This window comes from Hemibagrus wyckioides, linkage group LG08 (assembly GCF_019097595.1).
Source record: "Hemibagrus wyckioides isolate EC202008001 linkage group LG08, SWU_Hwy_1.0, whole genome shotgun sequence".
Lineage (NCBI taxonomy): Eukaryota > Metazoa > Chordata > Actinopteri > Siluriformes > Bagridae > Hemibagrus > Hemibagrus wyckioides.
The window spans coordinates 12,051,128-12,070,268 of NC_080717.1; the positions used below are offsets into that span (position 1 = coordinate 12,051,128).

The 19,141-nt window shown below is 40.5% G+C and overlaps 1 protein-coding gene across 11 annotated transcripts in view; it reads right to left on the bottom strand.

Annotated features, from left to right (window-relative positions):
• Nucleotides 1–19,141, bottom strand: part of LOC131357531 (spermatogenesis-associated protein 13-like) — a 72,730-nt gene that overhangs the window by 38,325 nt on the left and 15,264 nt on the right. For 9 of the 11 annotated variants that reach the window (XR_009205284.1, XR_009205285.1, XM_058396542.1 and 6 more), the window contains exons 5-6: nt 2,592–2,771; nt 1,484–1,573 (exon numbers count right to left, since the gene is read on the bottom strand). Coding sequence is in view for 9 of the 11 variants with exons in the window: in XM_058396542.1 (XP_058252525.1) it covers nt 1,484–1,573; nt 2,592–2,771 (270 nt within the window). In the remaining 2 variants the exon portion in view is untranslated. The remainder of the gene's footprint in view (nt 1–1,483; nt 1,574–2,591; nt 2,772–19,141) is intronic. The other 2 variants (XM_058396541.1, XM_058396544.1) reach the window with 1 other exon arrangement.

Genomic DNA, 19,141 nt, shown 5'->3' on the forward strand with positions numbered 1-19,141 from the left:
AGATTTCCCAAGCCTGCTTCCCATATCCCAATTCCTCCCCAAACCCTGGGAAATTTACAACTTTACAAATGACTTGTAATAATTGTGCACACATTGTAAAGACATTTGGGATGAGGTTAAAAGATGAATGACATGAGAATGTTGAGCCCAAAGGGGAAGCCCAAAGGGTGAGTAATAAGTAATTTGTAAATGAGAAATCAAAATACCTAGCTAGGCTTTTAACCAAAAAGGAGAGTCAACAACAACCTTTTCAAATAACAAAGTTTATAGGTTTTTTTACTACTAGTGTGGTACATTGAGGGAAACAACCTACATAGGTTAATCTTGATTCCAGTTTTGTGGCTCATATCTGTATTTCTTTGTGAATTTTAATCTGGCTTTTTGATTCTTACTGAGGAATGGTTTGCATCTTGGCACTATATATCTGCTCTTTAAGCCTTTTTCAAACGTAGCTTGTGATAGATTCTCCACTGTCCTCTGGAGATTGTTGATGATGTCACTGACTGATGCTTTTGTTTTTTCTTCACAGGTCTCACAGTGTTTGTCATCAACTGCTGCTATTTTCCTGGATCAACCTGTTTCATGTCAAGTTGTTAGTATATCAGTGGTTTCTTTCTTTTTCAGGACATTTCAAATTGTCGTATTGTCTATACCCAATACTTGTCCAATGGCTCTGATCGATTTTCCCTCTTGTTTGCAGATGGCTTGCTTTTCTGTCATAGACAGCTGCAAGTGCACTCTTCAAAAAAGGCAAAACCAGTGCTCAATGAATTAATCAAATAATCTAGTAGGGCAAAACCAGAAATGCCTAATAGTCACACATTCCAATAATTTTGTTATCTTGAAAATCTGGTGAAATTAAAAAATAATGTGCTGCATTCTAAGTTGTCTAATACATCTAAATGTAAATGTTAGGACATAGAAGCTGAATTTCCGACGTCCAAAAGTTTTCAGAATATAGCAAAAACAACAGAATTGCTGCTTAATAATTTTGGAGGGGACTACATCTTGGTGTAATTAAAAATTAATTTACAGATTTAGTGATCAGAAAGCTGTAACTGCTAAAACTTTGTTCCTAGGTGTTTTAGTACTGCTAGAGGTATTTGCTAGGACCACAGAGTTCTGTTGGTTCATCCTTAACTAGAAAACAGTGTAACAACAAATAAAATTATGAGACATCCACTAAACATGGTACTAAAATTCTAACTCAATAATGCAAACACACGAAAGAAATGGAAATGCAAACACATACTAAAGTAATATGCAGTCCTACTAATGCCTCAAAGTCATTCTTATATTAAATGATGCATCCAAAATGCGCACATCACAAATGTTTAACTCACATGAAGCTCTTTATTAGGAATAAAGCCTACAAGCTTTATTATTACGTACACTAAAAGCATGATCTTTATCTGACTTGTTTTGATGCTCATGATGTGTTTGACAAACTCTTGGCACTTGAGGAAATTTCATAAAAACGCACCTTTGCTGTTGTGATTTGGAACCTTCGAGTGGCTATAGGGTTGATATAGAAAACCTGTTTTGTTTGGGGTTGAGGAGGGTGAGGTTCAACCTTAGGAAAGAATAACAAAGATACATTTTGTTCCAATATGGTCCTCTAGGAATGAAGATGGGTAAGTGAGATGAAATTGACTCGGGACCCGTTTTAATCTTCAAATTTTACCATTGACTTGTGCAAACCTTAAATTTTCATAGGCTTACTGTCAAAGAGAGACTGCAAAATACTGTACTGTCAAGTATACAAGACTGACCTGCTTGCAAAGAGAAATTTGAAAACCTCACTCAACAAGACATTTAGGGACAAAAGTATTCAAATGGCACAGTAGTGTGACATGATGCTGCCACAAAAGTCATTCACAAAGCATCAAATTTTTTAATTTCCTCAGACTAATCACACAGTTCCTGCCTAGAAGTACCTACTAAATGCCAATTGCACTCTTTGTGTGCTTAAATTGTGGTTTAAAAATGCTTAAAATTAACTAAGGACTAAAAAGTTTGATACACAATAAATACATTCTTACTAAATTTTGTGTTGTAACAAGAATTGTGTGAAGAAAATTAATATGTTTATACAATTTCATATAAAAAAGTGTGTTTTCTTGTCAAAATAATCCTTTATTTATTTTAATTTGTCAAATTAGTTTTAAGTCTGTGACAAAAGGGGAATATGAAATGCCTGTAATTGATAAGCGGTTAATATTTTCTTAAACCCCTTGAGATAAAGTTGAATGTTTACACTTCAATCACATCTTGACTGCTTCATTTCAAATACTATATAACACCAAAAAACTGTGTCCAAATACTTATGTTTTGTACTTGACTATATATTGCTAGTAATGCAAACTACTGCACTTGCCTGTTTCTAGGGTCAAAATAATAGAACAAAAGTACAGATGGATAGGGCTGGTGCAAATGGGTCATGACCTGCTTGAAAATCTTTCCCTTTTTTAAAACAAAATTTCACTCCATCACTTTTACAGAGCACATAAGTAAAACAAATAGTGTGAATTATCAGTTACATTCAGTATGAATGTTGCTGTAAAATATTCTTGGATGGATTCCAGTCTTACCCTCACAAAACTGGCTGGAAACCAACCCTCTTCATCATCAATCTGCCCCCACCACCAATCCTTGTTGGAGGCATCCAGAACCTTAATAACGTCTCCTGCCTTGAAAGCCAGTTCACGGTCAGCCATGGCCACATGATCCCATACTGCCTCAGCACTGACGATGGACCCTCCACTGATCAACTGAAGAGGAACAAATCAAAGACCAAAAAAAATTTATTAAACATATTCTCTTTAAGTCAGTATAAAATAAATCCTTGAGTAGACTTTTCTCAATGTTTTTGAGTTTGTTTTCATAAACATTATTTCCTTTATTAATACAGAATGTAATTGGCGTCATACTAAATTGGCAGTATCTCTGTCAGGTGTGCCTCTCAAGGTAAAATCAGACCCAATTGCAGGGATAACAAAAGTCATTTATTAACAAATAAGACAGACAAAAGGAACAGGAAACATTGGGCAAACATAACTAGGCTAAAAAGAAACCGATAAAAATTGAAACTGGGAGAGAGGGGCACGATGGCAAGGCCAGAGGGTCCCAAACGACATCCACAGTGGAGCAAAAGGGTTGCGCAATGTCCACAGCCAAGCCAAAGAGCCGAGCGACATTGACTGCCAAGCCAAAGAGCCGAGCGACGTCCTCAGCTGAGCAGAAGGCCTGGGCGACCTCCATGACCGAGCCACAAGAGCTGAGCGACAACCCCAGTCAAGCCAGGGGCAGATCCTTGTACAGATGGAAGAGGGGGAGGGACGCATCCTCTGCCCGACACCACTCCCGAGCCACATCCCCCACAGGAGCAAGAAAATGTCCACAATAAAAGTAAGTAAAAAACAAACAAACAAAAAAAAACAAACAAAAAAAAAGTCCAGATCATGACATCATTTGCAGACACAAAGTGAGGTGACATCCCCCATAGAAAAACAGGAAGTGGAGCAGCGTGGTGCACTGAAGAAACGATGCGGCTGAGTACCATCCTCTGCGAACAGGAAGTGAAGCAGCGTCCTCAGCCAGCAAACAGGAAACGAAGTGACGCCCCCCACTGGAACTGGTGCAGAGTGATACCAACCAACCAAAAAATAAATCCCAAACAAAAAAAAGACATATCGTCTACGAACCAACTTCAAGAGGTTAATGTAGTTGCTCCAAAGGCCTAGGGTCTACACTTGGTGCTATCCCACTGGGTCTGTATTACTGGCAGAATCCTTCAATCATGTGCTCAGGGGTGCCTCTTAGGGTAAAATCAGACCCAAATGCAGGGATAACAAAAGCCATGATTTATTAAGGGACAGGAAACACTGGGAAAACTGGGCAAACATAACTAGGCTAAAAAGAAACCAAAACTCTAACTACATAAGACTGCAGACTGGGGGCACCGAACAGAATACAAGAACTCGAAGACAAGGATTCCACACTGCAAAACGCAACGCAGCAGGGATAAATAGGGGAACCAATTACAAACACATAGGGAACAGGTGTGCAGAGGCGGGGAGGAATCTATAGCTAGGGCAGGGCAAAGACACATGAACATGAAACATAAACAAAAGCACATGACAATACAAAAACATACACTGCCGAAAAGCACCCCAGTAAATGGTGACTTCTCTGTGCAAACTAAGGTAATGTTTGGTGTTCCACAAGGTTCTGTTTTAGCCCACATTGCCGCCCACCAGCAGCCTATACATGCTCCTTACCTGATTACTGCTAGGGTGCTAAAAGGACAGTGGCACTTTAGCATCCCTGTTATGGGCAGCAGAATCGCTCAAAGCCAGCAGCAAATCAGAGTGGCAACACAATCTCTCAGAGTGGCAACTCATCAATCTCAGTGTGAAGCAGGGAGAGTGCAGGATACACAGGGAGGGTCTTCAAGCAGCAGTAAACTGATACAGTATAAGTTATCCTTATAAAGTGACGACAACATCTCCTGAACATGCTGCACTCTTCAAGCTCCATGGCTCCTGCCTCGTCATACTGCCGGGATCTCACAACCAAAGAGCATACTGTTGACAACAGCACCCTTGACCACCTTTTCACCTTGTTTTTCCTAAAGGACATTTAAATAAAAGAGCACTTTTTCCACCACCCTTGTCTCCTGCATGTCTATGTTCAGCCTGTCACAGTCACGAGTCACTACACCTTATATTTGCTAAATATGATACAATTATTTGTAAATATGGTATTAGCTTAAAGTCTAAGATACCTGATGCAGGTTGGAGTCGAAAATCTCCAAATCTGTTATGTCTGGGCTACAGGGAGGGTGGTAATACGAAAGCCTTTTTTTTAGCCAAGTCTAACTAAAGTTTACATCCAATCTCCAAAACAATGTGGAATAATGTGTTATGGACCGATGAGTCCAAAGTTGAACACAGCATGTGACCAAAAGAGCATCATGCTTTGGGGATGCTTTTCTTCAGTTGGAACTGGGGCATTAATAAGGGTAAAGGGAATAACAGAATTAATGCTTCTGCTTAAACACTTTAGATGAAGAGGAATTTCAACTTTCAGCATGACTATGAAAGAATGGCTTCACCAAAACAAGATCAAAGTTTAAAAATGGCCCAGCCATTTACATTCAATCAAAAATCTGGTCTGACCTGAAGAGGGTTACAGGAGATGCTCTGCCATTTTAACAGGTGTGTAGCGCTTTTTATATCTACTGTACATTCAAAGAAAATGCTGTCTAGTCGCCCCTTGAGAGGACACTGCTACAACTTCTGCTTGTCTTAAATGATTTCACCTTAATTACCTGAATGTAAACAACATTTTCTATATTCAAACAGAAACCAAAATAATATATAGCAAAATACCCTTTACTCTTTTGTACCTTTTACAAAAACCACAAAGCCAAAGCACATTATCATAATCTCAGTTTGGTAATCCAAAAGCACTGTCCTCCAAGCAACACTGAAGGGACATGTAAATCACATAACCAACCTTGTCCAGAGTTTTCAACAACTTCAAATCCAAATCTAATCCAGTAACCATAGTCACAACGATGAACTCAAACACTAGAGATTACTAGCACAACCTCTTGAAAGGAGGTCATATCCACTGGGTTTTTGAAGAGTTCCCCTTCTCTCACCAAAGATTATGGCAGAACCTCCCAAGCAATCTGAAAAGCTCTCCTGGGGTTACCTGGTAAATTTGGTTGAAGCCTTCTGCAACATATTCAACTCAGTAACTGTAGTACACAAGGTCTCAATCCATGGCATTTATTTTTTATTCCATTTATTTTCTTGACATAACAGTGATGGCTTTGGCTAACTGTACATATAACTTCAGCCTTAACTGTTATTTATCTATATTGTCATAGTTACACTGCAAGATGGTTAGGTGGTATTAAGAGGACTGAATCTTTTGAAAGAAAGCACCTGCTAGACACTCATAAAGTAGTATTTTTCATGGCCATGATATGCACAGTAAAATGCACAGAAAAACATAAATGCAGTTCCAAATATTCAAAGTGCAAAATTTGTGTATTACAAATATACAGATAGGTGACATGTTGAAGATTAAAATCAAATTGGTTTGTTAATTGTGTTGAAAAGCACACTTAACACACTCATTTACATCTAGGCGTACATTTTTGTCAGATCAGAGGAAGCCGTAGAAAATGGAAGAAACCCACACTGACATGGGACAGTGACAATGTTAAATGCTGCCCACCTTTGTCTAATAAAAATAATAATGATAATAATGGTCCTTTCTAGCATGGCACCCCTCTGTAAAATAAATTCATGGATGCCCTCAGTACATATTTTTTTTTAATCATACATTTTATCCATTTATTATTTAGCTCATAATAATTTAACTCATTAAGCTAAACTAGTCAGAATGTAGTAGATCATTTAGATACAACTTACTGACCGCATTACCTTCCATTTCCATTAAATGGAAACCAACTACAAACAGGGAACAGGGGGATATACTGGTCCAAGTTGGCATATACACTATATTGCCAAAAGTATTCGCTCACCCATCCAAATAATCAGAATCAGGTGTTCCAATCACTTCCATGGCCACAGGTGTATAAAATCAAGCACCTAGGCATGCAGACTGTTTTTACAAACATTTGTGAAAGAATGGGTCGCTCTCAGGAGCTCAGTGAATTCCAGCGTGGAACTGTGATAGGATGCCTCCTGTGCAACAAATCCAGTGGTGAAATTTCCTCGCTCCTAAATATTCCACAGTCAACTGTCAGCTGTATTATAAGAACGTGGAAGTGTTTGGGAACGACAGCAACTCAGCCACGAAGTGGTAGGCCACGTATACTGACGGAGCGGGGTCAGCGGATGCTGAGGCGCATAGTGCGAAGAGGTCGCCAACTTTCTGCAGAGTCAATCGCTACAGACTTCCAAACTTCATGTGGCCTTCAGATTAGCTCAAGAACAGTGCGCAGAGAGCTTCATGGAATGGGTTTCCATGGCCGAGCAGCTGCATCCAAGCCATACATCACCAAGTGCAATGCAAAGCGTCGGATGCAGTGGTGTAAAGCACGCCGCCACTGGACTCTAGAGCAGTGGAGACGCGTTCTCTGGAGTGACGAATCGCGCTTCTCCATCTGGCAATCTGATGGACGAGTCCGGGTTTGGCGGTTGCCAGGAGAACGGTACTTGTCTGACTGCATTGTGCCAAGTGTAAAGTTTGGTGGAGGGGGGATTATGGTGTGGGGTTGTTTTTCAGGATCTGGGCTTGGCCCCTCAGTTCCAGTGAAAGGAACTCTGAATGCTTCAGCATACCAAGACATTTTGGACAATTCCATGCTCCCAACTTTGTGGGAACAGTTTGGAGCTGGCCCCTTCCTCTTCCAACATGACTGTGCACCAGTGCACAAAGCAAGGTCCATAAAGACATGGATGACAGAGTCTGGTGTGGATGAACTTGACTGGCCTGCACAGAGTCCTGACCTCAACCTGATAGAACACCTTTGGGATGAATTAGAGCGGAGACTGAGAGCCAGGCCTTCTCGTCCAACATCAGTGTGTGACCTCACAAATGCGCTTCTGGAAGAATGGTCAAAAATTCCCATAAACACACTCCTAAACCTTGTGGACAGCCTTCCCAGAAGAGTTGAAGCTGTTATAGCTGCAAAGGGTGGACCGACGTCATATTGAACCCTATGGATTAGGAATGGGATGTCACTTAAGTTCATATGCGAGTCAAGGCAGGTGAGCGAATACTTTTGGCAATATAGTGTAGATCTACAGGGGTTGGACAATGAAACTGAAACACTGGCCAATTTAGTGTTTGAGGTTTCCTGGCTAAATTTGACCAGCCTGGTGGCCAATCTTCATTGATTGCACATTCCACCAGTAAGAGCAGAGTGTGAAGGTTTAATTAGCAGAGTAATAGCACAGTTTTGCTTAAAATATTGCAATGCACACAACATTATGGGTGACATATCAGAGTTCAAAAGAGGACAGATTGTTGGTGCACGTCTCGCTGGCGCATCTGTGACTAAGACAGCAAGTCTTTGTGATGTATCAAGAGCCACGGTATCCAGGGTAATGTCAGCATACCACCAAGAAGGATGAACCACATCCAACAGGAGTAACTGTGGACGCAAGAGGAAGCTGTCTGAAAGGGATGTCCGGGTGCTAACCCGGATTGTATCCAAAAAACATAAAACCACAGCTGCCCAACTCACTGCAGAATTAAATGTGCACCTCAACTCTCCTGTTTCCACCAAAACTGTCCGTCGGGAGATCCACAGGGTCAATGTACATGGACGGGCTGCTATAGCCAAACCTTTGGTCACTCGTGCCAATGCCAAATGTCGGTTTCAATGGTGCCAGCAGCGAAAATCTTGGGCTGTGGACAATGTGAAACATGTATTGTTCTCTGATGAGTCCACCTTCACTGTCTTTCCCACATCCGGGAGAGCTACGGTGTGGAGAAGCCCCAAAGAAGCGTACCACCCAGACTGTTGCATGCCCAGAGTGAAGCATGGGGGTGGATCAGTGATGGTTTGGGCTGCAATATCATGGCATTCCCTAGGCCCAATACTTGTGCTAGATGGGTGCGTCACTGCCAAGGACTACTGAACCATTCTGGAGGACCATGTGCACCCAATGGTTCAAACATTGTATCCTGAAGGCGGTGCCATGTATCAGGATGATAATGCACCAATACACACAGCAAGACTGGTGACAGAGTGGTTTGATGAACATGAAAGTGAAGTTGAACATCTCCCATGGCCTGCCCAGTCACCAGATCTAAATATTATTGAGCCACTTTGGGGTGTTTAGGAGGAGCGAGTCAGGAAATGTTTTCCTCCACCAGCATCACGTAGTGACCTGGCCACTATTCTGCAAGAAGAATGGCTCAAAATCCCTCTGGCCACTGTGCAGGACTTGTATCTGTCATTCCCGAGACGACCTGATGCTGTACTGGCCGCAAAAGGAGGCCCTACACCATACTAATGAATTACTGTGGTCTAAAACCAGGCGTTTCAGTTTCATTGTCCAAACCCTCTACTTGTCCTTGAGTTACTGAGGTTTTGATTAAATCCATTTAATTTAAGGGACTGGTTAAACATGCTAATAATAACTTCGAATAATAAATAATAAATTAATGAATAATACATTTGTGGGCTGTGATTTCTGTCACTGTAATAACATTTTGCTCCATGAACCCCTTCACAGTCAACAGAAACCTTGATCATAAATGGTGCATGTTAACCCAGTCCACAAACTTGTGGCTAAACTGTGGCCTAAAAACATAGCTGCCTCAGACTCCACCTCCCAAAATACAAACACACTGCCTCACTCTCAGTCACTGAACTTTTAATAAGACTCACCTGTTTCAAAATATACACATTCAACCTTAATGACAGACTTTTACTTACATTCTGCAAAGTACGCATTCAGTTTATCTAAGGTCTTGAATATACCAAGCCTTTTTGAATATATATTTACAGTTCTTTTGTGTTGCTTAGCACTGTTTAACCCATCTGTAGATGGCCTGGCCTTTGCCTGTTTTTTTTTATTTATTTTTTTATCATGACTATACCTAAGTGTTTTTGGATTTTTTGGCATTCAACTAATAAAGTGCCCTAACTGCATTTGCTTCTTTCTATAAGGCTCCAAGTTATAACAGAAACTTGGCTGCAACAGTTCAGAGAGGTGGAGATGGAAAGAGGTGCCACACTGCTACTTCTATTTCAGTCAAGCTGTTCAGCTCATCAGGCAGAGTTTATTAGTCCCCGCTCATCAAGGGTGAGTTAACTCCAGCAGATATCTCACCAAACATTTATGTTACCAGTGGTTCTGCAATACTCAGGTCTGTATCACAGTGCTAATCAACTCATGGCAATATCAGCAATGATGCCACCATGAGACACCTCAACATGCACACAGCCTCAGCCTCTTAAAATCCATGATATTGATGATGGATCCATGAGAATGAGCATGACTGGATTTGAGGAATATCCATGGAGGGTCACACAGACCTTCACATGCTACCCTCACTGCTGTTTGGTAGCGGGATGAAATGCTCAAGAGACGGCATCTCACCTCATTCACATGAGAAGTTAGTTAGTCAACATTAGTCATTCGGCAACCCAAACTATTTAAGTCAACTGAAAAACATGAGATGATGTATTAAGATCATACTGATCAGATTGTCCTGATGCTACCTTTTTTTTTTTTTACAGAATCCTAGAATTTCAGTAAACATACCAAATAAATTGATGTCCTTCGTGTAAGGACTTTCACAGTTGATTGTTCAAAAATGCTACCAGAGAGCACTGTAGAAACATGATTTAAATGTGTTGGGAAAGCAAAATTGAAACAAAAGCCAAGGGATACACAATTTTAATAAAAACAAATACAAAATTTGTAATATGATTTAAAGGCAATCGTATACCTCACATTCTAAATAGCTAAATAATTTATCACATTTCTACATCATCACATTAGCAACCAGACAGTTTTGTTGATTTTGTCTTTGCTTATATGTTATATAATATGAAGTCCTTTATGGAGCCTCAAAAATTATGACATATATGTGTCCAATATACTGTATGTCATAGTTACATTTTTATAGACTTTTTTAAGGTCTTTATATTACAATATGTTAAAACAATAACCAGAAATAAAATAAGTCTTTGTATGTTGGTGGTTCCCACTGGCAAACAAGAAGTATGCACTGGTTTAGCTGATTCAGACATTCATGAAGAAAACAAAATAGCTTAGATTTATTTACAAATTTCCCAGAATAAATATAGGCATGTATTTGTGAAAAGTACTCCATAGCACAGCATTCTCTAAGCATGACTTCAGTGAAATGCCATGTCTGAAACCTAAAAATCCTTGTCACTGGAAAGCACATATCACATTAGGGTTATTCTAGTTTCTTCTGTTTGTCCATAAGGTAATGAGGCTTTTGCCATTCAAAACTTGCAAAAATGCAGTACAACATATTCCAGTTTGAACTTCTGATGTATGCCTCTTCATGATTTGATTCATAATTTTTTCATGTCATTTCATTGTCTGCACTGCTTATCCTATCTATGCTCAGGTCACGGGGAGCCTGTGCCTATCTCAGGCGTCATCGGGCACCAAGGCAGGATACACCCTGGATGGAGTGCCAACCCATCACAGGGCAAACACACGCTCATTCACTCACGCAATCACACACTACGAGCAATTTAGAGACTCCAGTCAGCCTAGAACCATGTCTTTGGACTGTGGAAGGAAACCCACCAAGCACTCCACACACACACACACAGTGAGCAAGATTCGAACCCAGGGCACTGGAGGTGTGAGGCGAACGTACTAAGCCACCGTGCCACCTTTGATTCATAATGTCTTTTTAAAAAAATTTTTGCTGTTATGCTGGTGATATTGAGTATCACTGAAGAAGTGATTTATAACTTATTTATAACTTCTACAAATCAAATGTCAGGGCTGACCTATAACACATTCTGTAAAAATGTCAAAATTTGTTGTCAAAAATGCAACTTATTGTGGGATCTGATCAAGTGTTCTCTGAGTGAGATTTTTGATATTAAATCTGTTTTGTGGATTTCTATGCACTTACAACATTCGTACATTAATCTGAATAGTTCAAAAACCCTAACAAGAACCACTTTTTATAAACGTAGTTTACATTTATTGGTCAATTACTGCAAATATGCATTCTATAACATATGCTTTAAAAGAAATTTAGACTGCTAAATGCTACCAATAGTCATAATAGTATAACTTTATCACGTTATTTATTTGCAGTAAATGCAAACGACATCACTATGACAGAAGTAATCAATGCACAAATCACCGCGGCACAGGGTTAATGGAAACAACTGAACAGAATTGTACAGCTATGACAAGACAACAACAGCAACGACAAAACACCAACCAATAGGCCAGGCAGGTGTATTATAGATAGTAACGTCCTTCACATATTTTCGGCGATGTTGAAGTGTTGGCGGTAATCGCCTAGTGCACTGAATGAAACTACGTCGTTACTGTGAACTCGGCAAGAACATGAATAACACGTATCCAAGGTCACGGTGCAATGTACGAGTATATGTTATTTATAGATACCTACGCACAGTCCATACATACACCATTGCTCTCACGCAGCAGATAAATCATTGATTAAAAAGCCGCCATCGCGGCCTGAGCTCAAAGGCGTGCGAGTATAAAAGAGATCCTCACCGTCATCATCCTTATTAGTGTGTGTGTGTCGTACCGGCGACAGCTGTCTCCTGTTTAAAAGAAGTAAATGGGCATTAATTTGAACTAGATCCAAAACCGCTGCGCTTCCTCAGTGTGAAGCTATAGCGAGCAGAAACCGAGAGAGCGACATCACTCTGCATGATAAAATTATAAACACGCGCAACTAAGAGACGAACAGGTTCAGCAGTGAAAAGCAGAGTCCTTCAGCACGCCCACAGTGATCCTAAAGAGATAAAGGTTTCAATAAAGCACAGTATATTTAATCCTTGTGTCCTCTGAAGGGTGATATGAAGGAATATATAAATACATAGGTTTAAAAAATGCAAAAAGTAATAAATAAACTATATATATATATATATATATATATATATATATATATATATATATATATATATATATATATAGTTTATTTATTACTTTTTGCATTTTTTGTTTTTTTTTCTGTCAGTCAATGGGCACAACTCAACAAAACTGGACAGTTCTATTTCCTGGACATTTTCCAGTCTTCAACAATTCAGTTTCAGTTATTCTGTGCCCAGCATTGAAAGAAATGCACATGCTTAATTAATCATTTAGAAGTGTGCCTACCACTATAAAAGCATAACTTCTGGTGCACTTGAGGCCAAATAGTTATTTAGGACCTGCTAACGTTCTGAGATGCTTTTCTGCTCATAATATTTCTTATGAGTACTTATAAAAGATACAGTCTTCCTGACAGCTAAAATTGGTCTCATCATTCTCCTCTAATCTTGCTCATCCTTAAGGTGTTTCAGCCTTCAAGACCCTCTGTTCACAGGATGTTTTTTTTTTTTTTTTTTTGCACAGTTCTGGGTAAACTACTGTGTGTAAAAAATCCTTGGAGATCATCTGAAATACCCCAACCATCTGGCACCAACAATCATGGCGAAGTCACAGAGATGATATCTTTCCCCATTCTGATGTTTGCCAGGAACATTAACTGAGGCTGCAATATTAACCTGTATCTACCTCATTTTATGCATTGTGCCAATACCACATGATTGGCTAATTGGATGATTGCATAAATGTGCAGGGGACGGCTGTTCTTACTAAAATGTGTCATAAGTACAAATTAAATAATGCATCTGTTCAATACATATAAAGATTCTTCACACTAGCTGATAATGTTCCACATACTGCTGCCTTGGCTCCCTCTTTCCATTTGCATACCAAAGGTGCATCTCTAAAATATGTTTAATGAATACACACAATGTCAACAATTTATGGAAAAAGAAATAGAATGTAAATGGAAACCAGTACCAAACAACAATCTCTGGTGTAATAATAACTATAGCTTACAAGAGGGTTATACAGAGTCAGTGAATTCTCAATTGACAAATAAAATCCCTCCTTAAAGACAGTAGGAGGATTATGTAAGAGGCTGAAAGGTATGGGGGAAAATCTAAATTTTAACACTAGCGTAGCATTAGAGTAGCTATATTATTAATTTGTTAGTTTTACGGATCAGATCGCAGAAATTCACCACTGACAAATGCTGGGTACTTTTTCTGTTTATATATCTACCAGACAAAACCCAGAAAATTTTTGGGTAATATTTACATTTTTTAGACTGATGACACATCAGTAGGATTCTTGACATATTTAATGAAGCTTTCGGGACATCTACATGGGTTCATACCATAAGTATTCTTTTAAAAACTTCAAATTACAAAGGGACACAAGCAATTAGTTGGTATAGTTTTGAATGTGGCAGTTTACAGAGGCACTAAGAAAAAAGCTATTCAGTAATGTGTATCAGGGGGCATTCTTTTGTTTAAAAATGTTCATGACCTGTTTAAGATAAGATAAGATAAACCTTTATTTGTCCCACAGTGGGAAAATTTCCAACATTCCAAATAGATTAACATCTTTTAATTAATTTTGAGGTCTCATGGATGAGATCATTTTGCTACCTATTTGCAAATACACTATTTGTGCTAAATCAATTATTAATGGTGAAGAATCTCTACCCCACCCACTTCCCCTATGTAGAGAGAGTTTTTTTTTTCCAGCCTCTGTCCCTTTGTGGTACATGCTCACTTCCTGTTTCCTGCTAAAAAGAGTCAACCGCCAAGCTGGAAACAGCTATTATTAGCACAAATGAGTGTGCACTGCAGTGTCACAATTTTTATTATAGTTGCCATTTTATTTATTATTTTCTCAAATATTTAATTATTTATTTTTTCATGTATATTCAGCTGCAGGTTTATTATATATGCAGGTTTATTATATATTTATACATATTACTCTCTTTTTTCCATATAGTATATTCATCCCAGGTTGCTGGTAACTCCCAGGTTTGTGGTAACAGTTTGGGAATGGTCCCTTTCTGTTCCAAAATGACTGCTCACCAGTGCACAAAGCAAGGTCCATAAAGACATGGAGGAGCAAGTTTGCTGTGGAGGAACTTCACAGAGTCCTGACTTCAACCAAACAGAACATCTTTGAGATGAATAAGAGTAAAGACTGCGAGCCAGAACTTCTCATACAGCATCAGTGCCTGACCTCACAAATGCGCTTCTAGTGGAATGGTCAAAAATTCCAATGAACACACTCCTAAACCTTGTGGAAAGCCTTCTCAGAAGAGTTGAAGCTGTTATAGCTGCAAAGGGTGGGCCAACTCCATATTACATTCATGTACGTGTAAAGGCAGACATCCCAGATTTGGAATGGCTCAGAGTCTCCACTCTAATTCATACCAAAGCTTTGGCAATATAGTGTTGGATAAGACTGGTTATGAGAAAGTTTACAAAGCACTGGAGAAGGTGTAAAAGTGAAGTATTAAAGAGTTCTTGAATGTTGATAAGTGCAGCTTAGTTTTTTTCATAGTGGAAGGGTTGAAAGAAGGTGCTTTGCACAAACAGCTCTGGGGTAAATGGCACTACAAATAGTGCAGCAATTAAGAAATTTCCCTTTCAGGTAAGGACACATAGAATCATTTAAATTAATATAAAAGAGAACAGAGCTATATGAAAAAACCTGGCTAGTGGAAAATGAGAGAGATTTTTAGTCCTGGGGGAGTGTTGAACGAAATTCTTTTGCAGTGCAGGGTAGTCTGGAGGCAGAGACTGGTGGAGCGGGAGAAAGAACTGCATGAAGAAGTGGAGAAGGCCCTTTGGCCAGTAAAGTGAAAACTAATCAGTTCAAGGTCTACCATGGACCTGGCCAGTTTTAAACTAAAATGCTGTTTGTACATGGCTGCCTTAGCTAAAAAGGACTTTCACATGATATTCATAAAAGACAGCAGCCAACATGTGCAACCTAGTGCAAACAGTGCAAGACAGAAGACTGTGCAAACTGACAATAACAGGACAGGACAGATACACAAAATATACAATAAAGGCAGAATAGCGCAGGCCAGTATAAATTCTGCAATGTATAAGCAGTACAATGTGCAAAATAGGAGAACTGTAAACAAGAGGGTTCTTGTAAACATATACACTTCTGTAATTGCCATTTGGTGGCAATTTAAAATGCATGCAAAACAGCACCAGCAGCAACTTAATAAATGTGCAAAATACAGCATGTAAACAGTTATAATATGGGTGGAGTTATAGACATGTATGTGTTGGGTCTCAAGTTCAAAACAGATCAGTTCACACAGTTGAGTGTGTGTGGGGGGGGGGGTGAGTTTGGTACAGTTCAGTTCTGAGTGTTGAGGGGCCTGATGGCTTGAGGGAAGAAACTGTTACACAGTCTGGTTGTGAGAGCCTATATGCATTGTAATGCTCTTTTTGTTGATCTCTTTTGTTGTATCAATATTCAGAGACAGCTTGTTGGCTCTACACCAGGCTGTTAGCTGTTGCATCTCTTCTCTGTATGCTGACTTGTCATTCTTGCTGATGAGACCCACCATGGTCGTGTCATCTGCAAACCTGTTGATGTGCTTCGAGCTGTGCATTGCTGCAGAGTTGTGAGTCAGCAGAGTGAAGCAGTGGGCTGTGCACAAAACCTTGAGGGGCCCCAGTGCTCAATGTGGTGGTGCTGGGGATGCTGTTCCCGATCCGTTCTGACTGAGGTCAGTCAAATTCCAGGAGCCACGTGCAGAGGGAATTGTTTAGGCCCAGCAGTCTCAGCTTCTATCAGGTGCTGAGGTATGACTGTATTGAATGCTGAACTGAAATCTATGAACAGCATTCATATATATGTGTTCTTATTGACCAGGTGGGTGAGGCCCAGATGGAGGGTTATGAAGATGGCATCGACCGTGGAGCAATTTGGATGATATGCAAACTGCATGGGGTCCAGTGAGGGTGGTAGCTGGGTCTTGATGTGCTTCATGACGAGCCTGTCAAAGCACTTCATTACGATGGGTGTGACTATCATCAGAGGATGGCAGAAAACCTTTGACTTGGGGATGGGGACGATGGTTGTTGTCTTGAGGCACATAGGAACAATGGCGGTGCTTCAATGTTGAAGATGTCAGTGAAGACATCCTCTAGCTGTTCTGCACATTCCCTGAGTACTCTGCCAGGAATGTTGTCTGGTCCAGCAGACCTCTGTGGGTTAACTCAGAATATAGTTCTTCTCACATCAGCCATGGATAGGCAGAGCACCTGGTCATTGGGAGGAAGTTCTGCACGTTGTTCTGCATCTCAAACTGAGCATAGAAGTCGTTCAGTGCATCTGGGAGGGAGGTGTCACTGTCACAGGCAGGTGAAGTTTTCTTGTAGTTCATTATCGCCTGGATGCCCTGCCACATGTGCCAGGTGTCTCTGCTGTCCTAAAAGTGTCCGTGAATGCTCTGGGCATTTGCACGCTTCACCTCTCTGATGGCTTGGGACAGTTTTGGCCCATGCTGTTTTTAAGGCCATCTCATCCCCTGCTCTGAAAGTGGAGTCTCTAGACTTTAGCAACGCATGCACCTTTGAGGTCATTTGCGGCTTCTGGTTGGAGCATATGGTGATGGTCTTGAAAACGGTCACGTCATCAATGAGCTTGCTGATGTAGCTGGTCACTGATGCTGTGTACTCCTCTGGTTGACTGAGTTTCTGAAAGCAGTAGCTGCCATCACCCCCTTACCCACAGCAGATCAACCATCCCTCCACAACTGATTAATTTACAGTCTTTTTAATTTACAGTTAAACCTAAACTTAGCTACTATGCTCTAAGACAATTTATACCAAACCTATAAATTGTACAGGCACACACTACAATGCACCTTGTCACTTTTCTGGGTTTTGTTTGGACAGGAAATGTTTTGATGAACAGCTTCCCCACAGCAAAAGCACAACCTGTCTCTTTGACAACAATGGTGTTCTTCAGTCGATACCCACACCTAGGCTAATAAGGTGGGCATTTCAGCTTGATTGGAGATTATGTTTTGTAAAATGGTGTGAACTTTGCCACGTGGGCTATTTTTCACACACGCTGTTTACTTGCAATCTCCCCAAACAACCACACAGAAAGTACTGTATTTAGCCACCTGAATATCATAACAGATTATATAGATACTGCATAAAGGTATATGAACAATAGTTGTCATGAGTGAAGTTTCGAATAATGTTCATTCCTCTGTGAAATATTTTCAAATGTATTAAAAAGTCAAGGAAATTACACGGTCCAAAATGCCAACAAAAATTGGCACTGATAAACAGAAATTCCAAACTTGATAACTCTCTGGAGACAGATGGAAAACAACATTTTACCATGAAAACTAGTATATGTTGGGCTTGACAATAATATACACTATATTGCCAAAAGTATTCGCTCACCCATCCAAATAATCAGAATCAGGTGTTCCAATCACTTCCATGGCCACAGGTGTATAAAATCAAGCACCTAGGCATGCAGACTGTTTTTACAAACATTTGTGAAAGAATGGGTCGCTCTCAGGAGCTCAGTGAATTCCAGCGTGGAACTGTGATAGGATGCCACCTGTGCAACAAATCCAGTCGTGAAATTTCCTCACTCCTAAATATTCCACAGTCAACTGTCAGCTGTATTATAAGAACGTGGAAGTGTTTGGGAACGACAGCAACTCAGCCACGAAGTGGTAGGCCACGTAAACTGACGGAGCGGGGTCAGCGGATGCTGAGGCGCATAGTGCGAAGAGGTTGCTAACTTTCTGCAGAGTCAATTGCTACAGACCTCCAAACTTCATGTGGCCTTCAGATTAGCTCAAGAACAGTGCGCAGAGAGCTTCATGGAATGGGTTTCCATGGCCAAGCAGCTGCATCCAAGCCATACATCACCAAGTGCAATGCAAAGTGTTGGATGCAGTGGTGTAAAGCACGCCGCCACTGGACTCTAGAGCAGTGGAGACGCGTTCTCTGGAGTGACGAATCGCACTTCTCCATCTGGCAATCTGATGGACGAATCTGGGTTTGGCGGTTGCCAGGAGAACGGTACTTGTCTGACTGCATTGTGCCAAGTGTAAAGTTTGGTGGAGGGGGGATTATGGTGTGGGGTTGTTTTTCAGGAGCTGGGCTTGGCCCCTTAGTTCCAGTGAAAGGAACTCTGAATGCTTCAGCATACCAAGACATTTTGGACAATTCCATGCTCCCAACTTTGTGGGAACAGTTTGGAGCTGGCCCCTTCCTCTTCCAACATGACTGTGCACCAGTGCACAAAGCAATATAGACATAAAGGTCCATAAAGACATGGATGACAGAGTCTGGTGTGGATGAACTTGACTGGCCTGCACAGAGTCCTGACCTCAACCCGATAGAACACCTTTGGGATGAATTAGAGTGGAGACTGAGAGCCAGGCCTTCTCGTCCAACATCAGTGTGTGACCTCACAAATGCGCTTCTGGAAGAATGGTCAAAAATTCCCATAAACACACTACTAAACCTTGTGGACAGCCTTCCCAGAAGAGTTGAAGCTGTTATAGCTGCAAAGGGTGGACTGAT